Here is a 16365-nt window from a genome sequence, read left to right as displayed (position 1 = left end):
CTTGATCACGGGAAGGAGACAGGGGCCTTGGGATGCAACTTGGTCTCCTATATCAATTTGAAAGAAGCTGTCTCTTGGTCATTTGTGGTCATTTATGTGCCCAAGCCCAAGGACAGATTTTGAGAAGAGAGAGCTGGGTTCTGGGGTGACATTCAGCATGTGGGCTGATGCTCTCGGGACCTTGATCCTAAATGTGGCTGGCTGCAAAGATGTCATCACCTCCACTCAGGGCACCTGTAGTATTCAGTTCTGAAATGTATTCTTTTTAATTTTCCCTGAATCGCAAAGTCCTAGGCGTACATGATGTTCAGAAGCCTTCAGTGCCAGCTCAGCATTTGGGACGAGATAGTACTGAACAACTCCTCTCCCTTTCCCCAAGCATCTGCCCAAGTAGGCTTTGGGTCAATTAATTTTTTTTTTTTTTTTTTTGAGACGGAGTCTCGCTCTGTCACCCAGGCTGGAGTGCACTGGCGCAATTTCAGTTTACTGCAACCTCAGCCTCCCAAGTTCGCTCAAGCAATTCTCCTGACTGAGCCTCCTGAGTTAGCTGGGATTACAGGCGCCTGCCACCACGCCTGGCTAATTTTTGTACTTTTAGTAGAGATGGCATTTCACCATGTTGGTCAGGCTGGTCTCGAACTCTTGACCTCGTGATGCACCCGCCTCGGCCTCCCAGAGTGCTGGGATTACAGGCGTGGGCCCGGGACAATTTTTTATTTGCTCTGCTCGAGAGTGATTTCGTGGGTTCAGCCTTGCCATTCATTTACTTCGCTGCCCAAGGCTGCCACCTGGTGGAGACCGTTCACCTTTCGTTTCTGAACTTGGTTTCAAAGCGCTTTCACATTCATTTAAAAAAAAACACCAAATACTCTTACAACCTGTATGTAAGGTTAGTATTATTATTTCCGCTTTATAATGAGAAAATGAGGTCTTAGAAGAAAGAATTTGAAGGTACCTGGAACTGCATTTGGTATCTTTTTCCTCCATTGGGCAAAACCCCAAAATGCTGTCCTCTGAGTGTGCTGGGTTTGAGCCCAATTTAAGTCCTGGCTCAGCAACTGTCCCGAAATGAGGTCTTTTCACAGAACTGAATTTGATCATTACCAGGCCCTCTGTTATTCTGAACATTTGTACTTGGTGGAACTATTCTGTGCAGTGAATGTGTTGAGGTACTTCCAAAAGGAAAGTGATGGCTGATACCATTCCAACTGTGTGTGTGTGTGTGTGTGTGTGTGTGTGTGTGTGTGTATGTGTTAAGGTTTAATGGGCTTTTGCAATCCCCAAGGCCTGAGCTTAATTAAATTTTAAAATCCAGGCAGCGGTAGCTCCCTAGACTACTTTGAATTCACCCATCAAACACCTCACAGAGAAGTGTACGGAGGAGAGCCTCCCTCTGGGGTGCACCATAGCCTGGCCATTCATTAGGCATGTGATCTCATCTTCATCACTGGGAAAACAGGGATAAAAAGCAACATCTATCTCTCGGGTTGATGGGTGCAGCAAACCATCATGGCACTTGTATACCTATGTAACAAACCTGCACGTTCTGCACATGTATCCCAGAACTTAAAGTACAATAATAATAATAATAATAATAATAATAATAATAATAATAATAATAAAACTTTTAGAAAATTCAGGACACGCTGGGATTTACATTTATTTATTTATTTATTTTTAAAAAGAATTGGCTGGGTGCGGTGGCTTATGTCTGTAGTCTCAGCACTTTGGGAGGCCGAGGTGGGCAGATCACGAGGTCAGGAGATCGAGACCAGCTTGACCAACATGGTCAAATGCTGTCTCTACTAAAAACACAAAAATTAGCCAGGCATGGTGGCTGGTGCCTGTAGTCCCACCTACTAAGGAGGCTGAGGCAGGAGAATCGCTTGAACCCAGGAGGCAGAGGTTGCAGTGAGCTGAGATTACGCTATTACACTCTAGCCTGGGCGACAGAGTGAGACTCCATCTCAAGAGGGGGGGCGGGGGAAAGACTTATTTAATCTTCCATCAACATCCTGATAACCTAGAGAAAATTCCTTACTGAGATCACAGGAATGGCTGAACCCATCAAATCTTCATTGGAAAGTTCTCTGGTTTGTCCCTCTGGAGTCTGCGCTGACTGAATGCATTACCTTTAAATTCCTTAGTAGACCTTTCATTCTAACTAATCCTCACACTTCAGACTTCAGACGAGTCCCTGACATTTTACCCAGGTAAGAGGTAGAAGTTAAGCTGTGAATTCAGAAAAACATCTGTTAATTTGCTTTCTGTGGCTCTACATTAGTCAGTTGGTGTATACCTCAAACTCTTCTGCATCTTGTTAATTAAATTTTTAGAGTAAGGGGAAATCCTAGGTTTAGAATTATTTGATTTATTTCCAGGTAGAATGCATTTTGGACTCCAAGTTAATTACCATCAATAAACTTATGCAAAATTCACTCTCAAAGCGGTGTCTATCTCAAAAGGTGTTGTGAAGACTCAGACAATTTGCATAAAGCACTCAGCAACAAGTCCCTACGTCATGTGAACTTTGTAGGAATGAACGTTCTTGTCCATTACTGTTAAAGAAGCAGCCGTAAGGGGGAGTGATGGAGGTTGCATTCATGAGACATTCACTGCATTCATTATGTGCATGCGGGGGGTAGCCAGTGGAGTGGGTGTTTCTTTTTAAAAATGTTTTTTTAGGGCCAGGTGCAGTGGCTCACACCTGTAATCCCAGCACTTTGGGAGGCCAAAGTGACTGGATCATTTGAGGTGAGGAGTTCAAGACCATCCTGGGCAACATGGCAAAACTCATCTCTACTAAAAATACAAAAACTAGCCGGGTGTGGTGGTGCACACCTGCAACCCCAGTTACTCGGGAGGCTGAGGAGGGAAAATCACTTGAACCTGGGAGGCGGAGGCTGCAGTGAGCCGAGATCGTGCCGTTGCACTCCAGCCTGGGTGACAGAGTGATACTGTGTCTCAAAAAAAAAAAAAAAAAAAAAAAAAAAAGTTCTTTTAGTCGCAGTTCCTAACCTCAGTGATATTCTGCAAGTCCATCTTCCCAGGCAAGGGGTGTGTGCTGGAAAGGGGTGTAGGCATTTTGGGTTATCCCACAAAAGGAGACACTACCAGCTGATGGAGCAATTGGATACATGACAAGGGGCTGTCGCTCTCAACTAGGAATCATCTCTTGAACAGACGTTTTTTCTGAAGAAGACACACAAATGACCAATAGCACATGGAAATATGCTGAACGTCACTAGCCATCAGGGAAATGCAAATCAAAACCACAATGAGACACATCCCACACCCACTGGGATGGTTATCAATAAAACAAAATAGAAAATAACAGATGGTGGAGAGGATGTGGAGAAATTGGAACCCTTGGACACTGTTGGTAGAAATGTAAAATGGTGCAGCTGCTCGGAAAACAGTAGGGGATGGCTCCTAAAAAATTAAAAACAGAAGGACCCTATGATCTGGTAATACCACTTACAGGCATATACCCTGAACAACTGCGAATCAGGTCTCGAGGAGATATTTAGACATCCATGTTTATAATAGCATCATTCATGATAAGCAAAAGGTGGAAATAACCCGTGTCTTTTGATGGATGAATGGATCAACAAAAGGTGATCTTCACATACAATAAAATGTTACTTAGCCTTAAAAAGGAGAGGGCAGCCAAGCATCGTTGCCCACACCTGTAATCCCACCATTTTGGAAGGCCAAGGCAGGCAGATCACCCGAGCCCACAAATTCAAGACCAGCCTGGGCAACATGGCTACAAAAAAATACAAAAATTAGCTGGGTGTGGTGGCACACACCTGTAGTTCCAGCTACTTAGGAGGCTGAGGTGGGAGGATCGCCTGAGTCTGGGAGTTGGAGGTTGCAGTGAGCCAAGATTGCACCACTGAACTCCAGCCTGGGTGACAGAGGGACCCTGTCCTAAAAATTAAAAAAAAAAAAAAAAAAGGAAGGAAATTCTGACACATGTTACAACAGCGGTGAACTTTTTTTTTTGCAACCTCCACCTCCCGGGTTCAAGCGATTCTTCTGTCTCAGCCTCTTGAGTAGCTGGGATTACAGGTGCACACCACCACACCTGGCTAATTTTTGTATTTTTAATAGAGACGCGGTTTCACCACATTGGCCAGGCTGGTCTCGAACTCCTGATCTCAGGTGATCCGCCTGCCTCGGCCTCCCAAAGTGCTGGGATTACAGGCATGAGCCACCACGCCTGGCCAACATGGATGAACCTTGAGGCCATTATGTTAAGTAAAGTAAGCCAGACACAAAAGGACAAATACAATATGATTCCATTTATGTGAAGTACCAGAGTGGTTAAATTCATAGAGACAAGAAGTAGTGGTTGCCAGGGGCTGAGGAAAGTGGGGAAGGGGAGTTGTTTAATGAGTATAAGGTCTCAGTTCTGTAGGTGAAAAGGGTTCTTGGGTGAACGATGGTCGTGATGGTTGTACAACATTGTGAGTGTACTTAATGCCACTGAACTGCACACTTAAAAATGGTTGAGACTACAAACTGAGTTCAGTGTGTGCTGCTCGAGTGATGGGTGCACCAAATTCTCACAAATCACCACTGAAGAACTTACTCATGTAACTAAATACCACCTGTTCCCCCAAAACCTATGGAAATACAAAAAAATTTTCAAAAATGGTTGAGATAATAAATTTATGTGCATTTTACTACAATGCTTTAAAAAAGAAAGAAACTGTCTCACTTAAAGTGATAATAGCATCTCTTTGAAAGATGCTGCTAGACCATCTAAAAATGGTCAAATATACACATATTTGGTTATAAGAAGCTCATGTGTATCTGCAAGACCTGTCTAAGTTGACTAGTGTGTTTGTCATACTAGTCTAGGTTTTTCCCCTTTGTCTAAGTTGACAAAGAAACCTTTAAAGTCAGGAAACCTTTAAAATAAGGTTAGGAAACATGTCCACAGAGCAGCCATGGATCAAAGGAATCACATCATTAATATTATTATTCCTTTCTTTTTTTGTTTTTGAGATGGAGTCTCCCCCTGTCACTAGGTCGGAGTGCAGTGGTGCGATCTTGGCTCACTGCAACCTCCACCTCTCAGGTTCAAGTGATTCACCTGCCTCACCCTCCCAAGTAGCTGGGACTACAGGCGTGCGCCACCACGCCCAGCTAATTTTTATATTTTTAGTAGAGACAGGGTTTCACCATGTTGACCAGGATAGTCTTGATCTCTTGACCTCGTGATCCACCCGCCTTGGCCTCCCAAAGTGTTGGGATTCCAGGCGTGAGCCACCGCGCCCGGTCAGGAATCACATTATTAAATAGTGCCATTAGCTTCATAACATTCCATTTATTTATAGTAATTAACTTATAAATGACTTCTCCTCATCAATAAAATGGCCTAAGGGGCAACACTTTGGAATTTCCGGCTTCAAATGATACTTTCAAGTTTCAGAGGGAAACTGGGGAGAAGGAGTTCCTACCTTGTAGATGCAGGACTTTGCGTTCAGAAAGAAAAGCTCAATGGTAGCATTATCCTTCAGGTACGAAATGCTTTCAATATAGAACCTGAAAGAGAAAAATGGCGCATGAACCACAGAAACAGCAGGCGCAGAAAATAAAGTGCTCTCTTGAGCTACATGATTTGAGACGAAAGCTGGCACTCCCCATCCTAAATAAACAAAGGAGAAAGGCACCGTCCATGGGTTTTCTATGATTCCCTATGGAGGACAAACAGTGTTTCTGCAGTTTGGATAGTGGGTTAGGACTGTCACGCCTAGTGGGTCTCACCACAGCCAAAGAACCGGGTCTGCCACCAACTTGTAAGAACGAATTCTCAAACTGGCCCTCTGCTTTCTTTGTCCTATCTGCTTTCTAATTTTACACAATGTTACTTGTTTTCAACACATTGCTTGTTTGTCCTAAACTGTCATTGAGTTGGATTTTCTTTCTTTCTTTTTTTTTTTTTTTAGAGAGACAGGGTCTCGTTCTGTTGTTCAGGCTGGAGTGCAGTGGTGTGATCACGGGGGTTCACTGCAGCCTTGACCTCCCAGGCTCAAGCAATCTTCCCGCCTCAGCTTCCTGAGTGTAGCTGAGACTACACCTGCATACCACCACATCCGACTACATTTTTTTTTTTTTTTTTTTGGTAGATGTGCAGTCTTGCTTTGTTGCTCAGGCTGGGCTCAAATTATCTGCCCACCTCAGCCTCCCGAAATGCTGGGGTTATAGATGTCAGCCACCGTGCCCAGCCAAGTTGGATTTTTAAAAGATAATTTCTTCTTCTTAATCACAGCTTTCTTTGAAATGGTTACTACTACTCTCGAAGGTGGTAAAGTGTGATTTGATTTCTGCACATTCGGAGAGCTAAGCTAAGTGTTCTTAACACTGCGATATTAATGCATATTAAGCCAAATGAGAATCGGATTTCATCTAGATGGAGCTTATAGATATTTTCAAGATGAAACATGCTGATACTATTTAAGTTTACACTAAATGTGCCTTTATAATATTGACTTTGGAGTTTATTAAATTCTTTAATGAGATAATGTGCTTGTACTGTCTAATGACCAGCCGCACTGAAGGACTAGGAGTTGAAAGGAAGAGGAGAGAGAGGTTGAAATGCAGCATCTTGGAGGAAAGAAGGTTCTGAGCAGGTGTGGCAACCCTTACGGTGGACTAGGAGGGTGCTGGGTACCTGGGGCTCTTGGAAACTGGGAAACTGCCACCAAGAAGAGGCAGAAGATGCGGAAGGTGAAATGAGAAGAAACAAGTACTACGGTTTTCTAGAACAGTGTCATAATCTGATGGCCAGAATCCTCTGGAGGGAGTCAGAGAGCAGTGATGGAATCCCCAGCTCTGTGTGACTCAGGGCAGTCACATCATCCTGCCAGGCTTCTGTTATTCAGACTGTAAAAGAAGAGGTGCTTCTCTACCTAAGAAGCCCACTGGTTTTAAATTTTGGAAACTACCTCCCATTTAAACGACAATAACAGCAGCAAAAACGAGAAACCAACATCGTATAAAGCAAACAAAATGATGCCCTTAGCTTCAAGAAGTTCTATTTATTTATAGTAATTCATTTAAAAATGACTTCTTCTAATCAATAAAATCACCTGAGGGGCAACAACTTGGAATTTTCAGCTTCAAATGATACTTTTAGATTCCAGTGGGAAATGGAAGAGGAAGAGAGTTCCTATATTGTAGATACAGGACTTCGTGTGTCTTTTCAGAAAGGAAAGCTCAATGGTAGCATTACCCTTCAGGTATGGTAAAACATAAAAGGATTTATCCATAATTGGCCAGGCGTGGTGGCTCACACCTGTAATCCCAGCACTTTAGGAGGCCGAGATCAGGGGAATCACCTCAGGTCAGGAGTTCAAGATCAGCCTGGTTAACATGGTGAAACCCCCGTCTCTACTAAAAATACAAAAATTAGCTAGGAGTGGTGGTGGGTGCCTGCAATCCTAGCTACTCAGGAGGCTGAAGCAGGAGAATTGCTTGAATCCGGGAGGGGGAGTTTGCAGTGAGCTGAGATGGTGCCACTGTACTCCAGCCTAGACAACAGAGTGAGACTCTCTCTCTCTCTCTAAATATATATATATATTTAGAAACTCCGTCTCAAAAATAAATAAATCAATCCACGTCCTTTGCAAAGGGCCTTTGGCAAAGGGTAGTCAGATTAACAAAAGAAACTAAAGGAAGGAAAATAAAGGATATATATATATATATCCTTTACCATACCTGAAGGATAATGCTACTGTTGGAGAAACATGAAGATAAAAACCCATGTCTATAGGCTACATCAAGCCCATGGCCCACCAGCTTGCAACCTTTTGTCTATACACTAAATAAATAAATACTTTCTATCATTTTTCAAATGTGTGCAGAGGCTGCTGTGATTAATACAATTCAAGTTTTTTTAAATTGGTGAGTGAATTCGGAGTAACTTCAGACATTAGATTTTCTCGACCCACAGACATCATTAGTACAAATATCATCATCTCAGTTTCTATAAAAAAACTTGGAGGAATTACACAGTGGTCCTCATACTTGTAAAGCCTGAAAATTAATGGACTGGCTGGTCTCTGCCCACAACCCCTGCCCCTGCCAAGCACCTGCCCCTGCTTCCGGAGCAGGTGTCTTAGATCACAGAGGTCTCCATATAGGGCCCACCATGGTCTCAGAGGCACAGTAAAGTTAAACAACTTATATTCTTTAAGAATGGGGAGCAGAATGGCAGTAGCAAATTTTACATCTCAAAGCAAAATAAATTTGATTTGATTTGCTTTTCAAAAAATAAATCTATACGGTAGCTGATGCCTGTAATCCCAGCACTTTGGGAGGCGGAAGCACATGGATCAACTGAGGTTAGGAGTTCGAGACCAGCCTGGCCAATGTGGTGAAACCCCGTCTCTACTAAAAATACAAAAATTAGCTGGGCGTGGTGGCAGACACTTGTAATCCCAGCTACTCGGGAATCTGAGGCAGGAGAATTGCTTGAACCCAGGAGGTGGAGGTTGCAGTGAGCTAAGATTGCACCATTGCACTCCAGCCTGGGCAACAAGAGCGAAACTCCGTCTCAAAAATAAATCAATCAATCCACGTCCTTTGCAAAGGGCCTTTGGCAAAGGGTAGTCAGATTAACAAAAGAAACTAAAGGAAGGAAAATAAGGAAAAGGGAGGAAAGGGAGAGAAAGGGGAGGGGAGGAAGAGAGAAAGAAATCCTAATACTGGAATATTAGCCGAGGCCTCCTGAAGTTGACAGCGGCCTTCGTGCTCTAATAATGATTTTGAGTCTAAATTCATATAAGGTCTGAAATAACTTAATTTTCAAAGTAATGCCATATGTTTCTTAGAAGAATCTCATTTGCTTTAGTTCTTAAAAATTAAAGAGTACAGACATCCTGCCTCCTCCACCCCAATTTTCTCCTGAATAGTATATTAAGAAAATATAACGCTTCCCTTTTTGTTTCCACTCTCAAATGATGGAAAACGGAATTCAGGTGGCAAATTCTCCATCTCTGCGACTGCTTTCATTTCCACCGAGCTCTATGTTGTCTGGCCATAAAAGGGGCAGAGAAGGTACAGGAAATAACACGCACATTCCGAGATGAAGAAAAAAATCACCTCCTCTCGACAGAAGTGGAAAGCAGTTTCCTGTTAACTTTTATCACCAAGACGACAGCCTGGAAAACCCTGTGAGTTCCGGGCCTGTCATATCATTGTTCTATTAGGGGAGGGTATGGAGCTCATCCCAAACTTTCCCTCCATGCCAGTAAACTGCTGAGTCAAAAATGCCTGCAGAGAAAAAGAGCTCAGACCTCTCCACCTACACGCCCAGAGAAGCATGGTGCACACCGGGGGCACCAGGGACAAGAGCCTTTTGGGAAGATGGGGAGGGCTGATGGCTTGGATTCAAAGTCAAAATTTTCTTCTTCTTCTCTCTTCTTCTTCTCTCTTCTTCTTCTTTCTTCCTTCTCCTTATTCTCCTCCTCCTCCTCCTTCCTTCTTCCTTCTTCTTCTTTCTTCTTCTTCTCCTTCTCCTTCTTTTGAGATGGGGTCTTGCTCTGTCACTCAGGCTGAAGTGCAGTGTGCAACCACAGTTAACTGCAGACTCGACCTCCTGAGCTCAAGTGACCTTTCTGCCTAAGCCTCCCAAATAGCTGGGACTACAGATATAAGCCACTATGCTGACTAATTTTTTATTTTCTGTCTAGATGGGGTCTCGCTATGTTGCCCAGGCTAGTGTTGAACTCCTAAGCTCAAGTAATCACCTCACCTTAGCCTCCCAAAGTACTGGGATTACAGGCCAGCCTCTTCGTTTCTTTTTTTTTGTTTTTAAATCCAGTGTTTGGCTGGGCATAGTTTTTGGCCGGGCACGCCTGTAATCCCAGCACTTTGGGAGGCTGAGGCAGGCTCTGTCTCAAAAAAACAAAAAAGGTAGGTTCTTTTTCTGATTTTCAGGAGAGCCTCAGCAGTAGGTGGCGATGTTGCATTTCCTTAACTACAGGCGTGGCGCAGGGACTGCTTCCAAGTTTCACAAAGAACATTCCAGGTCTCTGGGTAACCAGGGAAATGAACGCTGTGTCTCAGATTCAGAGGGTCTGCATGGACAGTTCCGAGTGTGGCTGTGTATTGACCATGGCTTTATGATGCTTGGATGTCTGCGGCTTTGCTGGGCCTGGAGGCACTGCTGGTGCCAGGGTTAGCCAGTTTCCAGACCCCAAGACTTCCACATGTCACCATGGATCCAGGGTCCACCCCTCCCACCACTTCTCGGCTCTCACACCCAGGGCCACTATTCCTCCACCCTCACCACCCCAGGGACATGCACCAGACAACCAGGGGCAGCTCCCATGCCGCAGAGCCCGCTGAAATTATTTAAACTAGCCAATCCCAAGCCTGCTCTCCCAGCCTTACTTGTTCCTCCCCACAGAAACCACAAAAAATGCTCTTGCCAATTATTCCTTGGCTCCCCTGCCTCCTGACTAACCCCAGTGCCTCCCACGTGGCCCTGCGTGGCACGGTGTGGCCCCTCCTCCCGGGAACTGAGTGACGATCTTTTCAATGTCTGTCCTCTCCTCATCTGCTGGCCTCACCACAGCTGAATCATCATCAGACCTACATTTTAAACTGGTTTTGGGGGCACATTTAGCAGGATTGAATCTTGGGGCACATATGTGAGTTGAAAGGAACACTCTAGAGGGAGCACAGACCTCGCTAAGAGGTTTCCTGACTCCACAAGCAACCGTCCACCCAAACTAGCTCAGATGATTCAGACCCGAGAATATTTTATGAGAGAGTCTGAAGGAGAAATAAATAGGTGCGCTGTGTTTATGCGTTTGCGCTTATTAAATATTAAACAGCCTCTAAAGCCTCGGGGAGTCCCGTCCCCTTCTTTGACAAGTGAAAGCCTCTGATTGCAACAGACTGAACACTGTCTAGTCAGATGGCAAGGGCCCAGCCAGATGACATCAGCCAGGTCTCTCCTCCATCCCCCCTTCTCTCCCTTTCCCTTCCCCATCCAGCACTGGGCACTTGGGAATCACTGAATATTTACAGCAAGTGTTAATTAAATGGACCAGTGATTTCATTTTGTAACGAACACAAATGTCACATTTGAAATGCCTACTCTTGGTGGCAAATAAGAGCCATGATAATGACAGCAATAAGCTGTGAGTTTCTGCAGCCAAGCCTCTGATGCTTGGAATCTCAATGCCTCTAAACTCTTAACTGGGACACCTAGCTGAAATACAGCAAGCTCTGGTTAGCAGGAACCTCATTTTAGATCCATGCCATCATTGTTATTGCGAGTGACAGGAAGTAGCAGCTGCTGTCTCCATCAGCCAGAGAAGACACCAAGAATTCGGCCTGTGGACTTGGCTGTAAAATCCTTCCTCCCTGATCAGGCTTCTCCTCTCTTATTATTTTTTGCTGCTTGCTTCAGTTTATTGTCTGTGAAACTCAAAGTTTGAAGAGCCAAATCTAATCTCTGTTTATTTTCTTACAAGGAGTTTAGATGATCAGAGCTACAGGGATACTTGGTAGAAGGATATAGAATTAAAGAATAATCCAGACATGTAGGCTTCATTCTGAGCACAAGATTGCACCTATAAAAAGACCACATGCACACACACACACACAAACACAGACTTCCTTAGGTGTGAATATTTTCCTTATATTTTTTCTTGACCTATTTCTAAAGCTTGCCTGGTGAACGATATCAGAGAGCCATTGTTCCCAAGCCTTCTAGAACTAAACAACGGTTTGCAGTTGAAGGTTCTCCTGGTCATATATGGACCACTGCTGGCTGCTTATAATGTGTGTTTGTGTGTGTGTGTGTGTGTGTGTGTGTGTCTGTGTGTGTGTGTTGTGTGGTGAGGGGACTGGGAAGAGGTGAGGCTGGATAGTTGAGCAGAAGTCACATCATACAAGTCACGCTAAAGATGTTCTCTTCTGAGGATAATGGGAAGCTGGAAAAAAATGAGCAAGGATCAGAAGAGAATTCTAGAAAGATGCTCAGTGTCTTCATATAGGGGAGTTTGGAAGGGATGAAGACCAGATGCAGAGATGAACAAGGAGATCTTGAGTCCAGGAGAGGTTTATGGAAGCCCTAATTACGATTAGGCTGGGTATGGAGAGTAAGGGATGGATAGGGAGCTGTTTAAGATGCAGGAATAACAGGCACTAGTGACTGAGGGAACAGGAGGAGGCAGGTGGGAGGGAGCGTTGAGGTCAAGGTTGATTCCCAAGTCTCTGGTTCTGGGGGCGGCATGGGTAGTAGTGCCTATCACAAAGACAAGGAGGTGACACCGAAAGGGGAGTACATTTGGAGGCAGAAAAATGACGACGTCATTAGATTCCAGCTGCATCTGTGCGGAAAAGCCAATCAGCGGAGATGGCCTGGAGCTCAGGAGAGAGGTCAGGACTGGGGCAGAGGATGGAGAGTCTCCAGCAAAGAGACTGCACTGGCAGCTGTGGATGGGGGTGAAATCACACGAGGGGAAGGTGCAGGGAGAGAAGACAAGCAAGACACAACCTCATGGACACCAGGGCTCGAGGGACTGCACAGCAGAGCAGGGAACCTGCCCTGAGCCAGGGACAGAGGGGACGAAGAGGAGGTGGCCCAGGAGAATGTAGTGGCATAGAGCCAGGGGGAACTGAAAGGGAGCACGTTCGAATGAGCCCAGAGCCACAGAGGCCACATTGGAGCAGGGCAGAAGCACGCCTGTGGAGCCAGGGGCGAGAGACCTCCAGTGACCAGGGGGTATGATGGCACTAGAAGCTGGACGGCCACAGAATGAGGAACGAGAGGCCTGTGGGGAAGGGGTGACAGCAAGTGCAGACTCATCTCTCCTGGCTGCTGCGTGCAGAGCAGAAGGGGTAGCAGAGGGCACTGGCTGGAGGTGGCTGTGCATCAGAGAGGGCGTTTTCTTCAGTTAGATTGGGAAGTGGTCACAAAGGGGAGGAATCCGTGGAGGAGATGCTTAAGATAGAGAAAAACAGAGGAAAGGCTCAAGGGAGAAGCTCTGTGAGGTGACAGAAGCGGCTGGGATTGAGGTACACGTGGATCAGTGAGTGCTGGTTGATGGGCTAAAGGTCTTCCTCTGAGATGCTCATGCATTTGCGTGTGTGCAGTGAGTGGGTTGGGAGGCCGCAAAAACCCCATTAAAGATACAATTAAGTTTGTGGGTAAAGTAGTAGGACTAGGAGCTCCCTGGTGCTGGCTTTGTTTTCTCTGCAGAAACATAAGCAGCGTCATCTTCTTAGAGTAAAAGCCTTGACTATCTGGGACCTGAAGCAAGAGGTAAAACCACCGTGGGGAAGAGAGACCCTGAGCAGGCACCCCTGGCAGAACTGGCTAGAAATATTGAAGATCTGTGTGGGATTCATCACAATAACCACGAACCAACCTGAAGTTGCATGAACCTTTTCCTGACCACACTCAGAAGCTCGGGGGTAGAAATAAAAGGTGTGTGTGCGTAGAACCAGTCCAACCCTGGGGGTGGGTGTGTGTGTGAGAGAGAGAAAGGGAGAGACAGAAAAAGTGTGAGCAGCCAAGGGAGGTGTGGCCCAGGGTCAGGAAGTAGTTGGAAGGGTACACAATGGATTCGCACTGAATTGGTAAAAAAAAATACGACAGGCAGGGCTCATAGGATCTCAGAAGCCGGAGGAAATGGACATGAAATTGTCTAAGGACAGGGTCTATCAGTTTTGTTCACTGCTCTGTCCTTGGCTCCTAGAGCAGTGCTTACACCCAGGGACATCTCAAGGGACATCTGTGAGCCCATAAATGAAGGCGTGGATGATGGCACAGAAGTAGCACAGGAGGAGCAGTGAGAAAGCTGCTGCATGCTACAGCTGGGATGATGGTGGACTTGGGCTTGCAAGTCTCGGGAGTGACACAGCTCAGGGTGATGACAAGGTGCAAGTGGACCCTGAAGTTTTCTCTCTAGGAGACAGAAAAGCACAGTTCAACAAAGAACACCTTTCCGCGGGTGTCCATGGTGTCAGAAAATGCAAAAAATGGCAAGACCTTCTCTAGTGGGACCAACAGCAAATGTCTCAGGTCCTGAAAATTCTTGCCTTACCATTTGAGATGGCTCTTCCTCCTCCAATGTGGCATTTCCAAGATATCCAGTGTATCCCTTCAGAGTGGCAGCCTGCCACTCGTGGTGGTGTGCACCTGTCCTGAACACCATCTTTACAGGTGGACACTGGTTCTGCAAACATGGCCAAGAGTGGGTCACAAGGAGGGCTAGGGTCACCGCTTTTGACTTGGCTGCTCCTGGCTCTGCCTACACAGGGAGCAGTGGAGAACTCTGGCCACAGGTCTTGGCAGGCTGCCACACTGAAGGGATACACAGGATCTCTTGGAAATGCCACATTGGAGGAGGATGTCACTTTTCCCCTGTGGAAATGGATGGTGTGCAGTAGGGGAGGACAGACACAAGGCTTGGAGTCAGACCTGACCGAGCAGATGAGATACTCATCTCACCTTCGTAACTTATTAGCCATGCTGGGGAAGAATTTACAGACCATCCTGGGCCCCCATCTCCCTCTCTTTAATTAGGAATAATCAGACTTGCTTCCAGGGTGGCTGCAAAGATGAACAATCAGCCTTAGCAGTGGACAGGTGCTGCATAATGGATAGTTTCTGTCTCTCTGACCTTTATCCTTTTTGGGTAATTATATTGAGACCCTGAAGCCACCTGGGATCACTCCTGGTGATTTGTTGGATGAAAAACTGGAGGGACCAGGCTACTCTTAGGCTGAATGACAGGTCAATGAAGGCAGGATCTGAGTCCTCCCTTCCACCATCCCAAAAACGTCCTGCAGCCTGATACTGGCCTCAGGGCCTCTGCAGAGGAAATGCTTATAGAACAGACGCTGTCCGGCCTAGCGGATGGAGCGGGATTCCGAGTTCCAATTCGCATTATTTAATAGATTTGGGTCTTATATTTCGTAATCTGTTGAATGGAAGGGATGATTCAACCTGGTGTTTTGCATATGTATTGTATCAGAATAATATATAAATCCCAAATAATAGCCCACCCTGGGGTACTCAGCCATACAGTGTTAATACCTCCATTCTCTGACTTTCTAAAATGTACCTTCAGGTACTTAGTTATCTTTTCCATGACCCTCTGTTTCTTTTTGTGTGTGTGTGAGATGGGGTCTTGTTCTGTTGCCCAGGCTGGAGTGCAGCGGCACAATCTCTGCTCACTGCAACCTCTGCCTCCCAGGTTCAAGTGATTCTCCTGCCTCAGCCTTCCAAGTAGCTGGGACTACAGGCACGCACCACCATTCCTGGCTAATTTTTGTATTTTTGGTAGAGATGGGGTTTCACCATGTTGGCCGGGCTGGTCTCGAATTCCTAACTTCAGGTGATCCGCCCGCCTCGGCCTCCCAAAGTACAGGCATGAACCACCATGCCCAGCCTACTGTGGCCCTCTTTTATCAGGTGGTTCGATTCTGCTTTGCCACAAAGGCTACCTAGACATGTGGTATGCAGATGTAATATATAGACATTTATAACAAAGGAGAAAGGATTTGAGGAACCTGGGAGTCAGACTGCATCAAGATATGCAGGTGTCACGGCTGGCGGCTGGAGGCTGCTCAGAGTCCAACCGTGCTTCTGTTTAGAAACACACTGGAAAGGTACCCAGCTGGAGAGAAGCTCTTTTATGAACTTAAGCCTATTCCAAGTTCTGGGCTTTTGATGAAGATGATTCTCTTACCACTCCTTTGCAGAAAACCGCCTGTGAGCATCGCTAGGCAGATGTCAGGTTATAAATAGAGGATTCTTCCCAGGATGAAAAGCAAGGTAAAGAGACGGAATTCACCTATATAGAGAATCTGCCTCCTCTCTTGGAGAAAACAAACGATTGGTGTTTTGTTACTGCACTTCTCGGCTAGCTAAGAAGTGGGAACTCAGGGTAGTAAGGGTGCTGGTGACACCCCCACCCCACCCTTGGAGGCTGCTGCCATAGGTCAACTGACTGGTGAGGGCCTGAGTTCAGGCAATGAGGAGGAGAGGGCAGTGCAGAGGGAGATTTTGGAAGCAGCAGCAGAGAATTAATGCACATAAAAATTCTAGGCTGGGAGGCCGAGGCAGATGGATCACCGGAGGTCAGGAATTCCAGACTAGCCTGACCAACCTGGTGAAACACCGTCTCTACTAAAAATACAAAAATTAGCTGGGTGTGGTGGTGGGTGCCTATAATCCCAGCTGCTCAGGAGGCTGAGGCAGGAGAATCTCTTGAACTTGGGAGGTGGAGGTTGCAGTGAGCCGAGATCATGCCATTGTAGCCCAGCCTGGGCGCCAGAGTGAGAATCCATCTCAAAAAAATAAAAATAAAAAATTCCAGGAAG

General features: G+C 45.8%; 1 protein-coding gene across 1 annotated transcript in view; it reads right to left on the bottom strand.

Moving 5' to 3' along the window:
- Positions 1-16365, bottom strand: part of FRMD4A (FERM domain containing 4A) — a 333243-nt gene that overhangs the window by 135002 nt on the left and 181876 nt on the right. The window contains exon 5 of the mRNA XM_026454815.1: positions 5472-5556. Coding sequence (XP_026310600.1) covers positions 5472-5556 — 85 coding nt within the window. The remainder of the gene's footprint in view (positions 1-5471; positions 5557-16365) is intronic.

This window comes from Piliocolobus tephrosceles, chromosome 9, assembly GCF_002776525.5.
Source record: "Piliocolobus tephrosceles isolate RC106 chromosome 9, ASM277652v3, whole genome shotgun sequence".
Taxonomy (NCBI): domain Eukaryota; kingdom Metazoa; phylum Chordata; class Mammalia; order Primates; family Cercopithecidae; genus Piliocolobus; species Piliocolobus tephrosceles.
The sequence above is the reverse complement of the archived record's forward strand: the minus strand, read 5'-3'. Positions and strand labels throughout refer to the sequence as shown.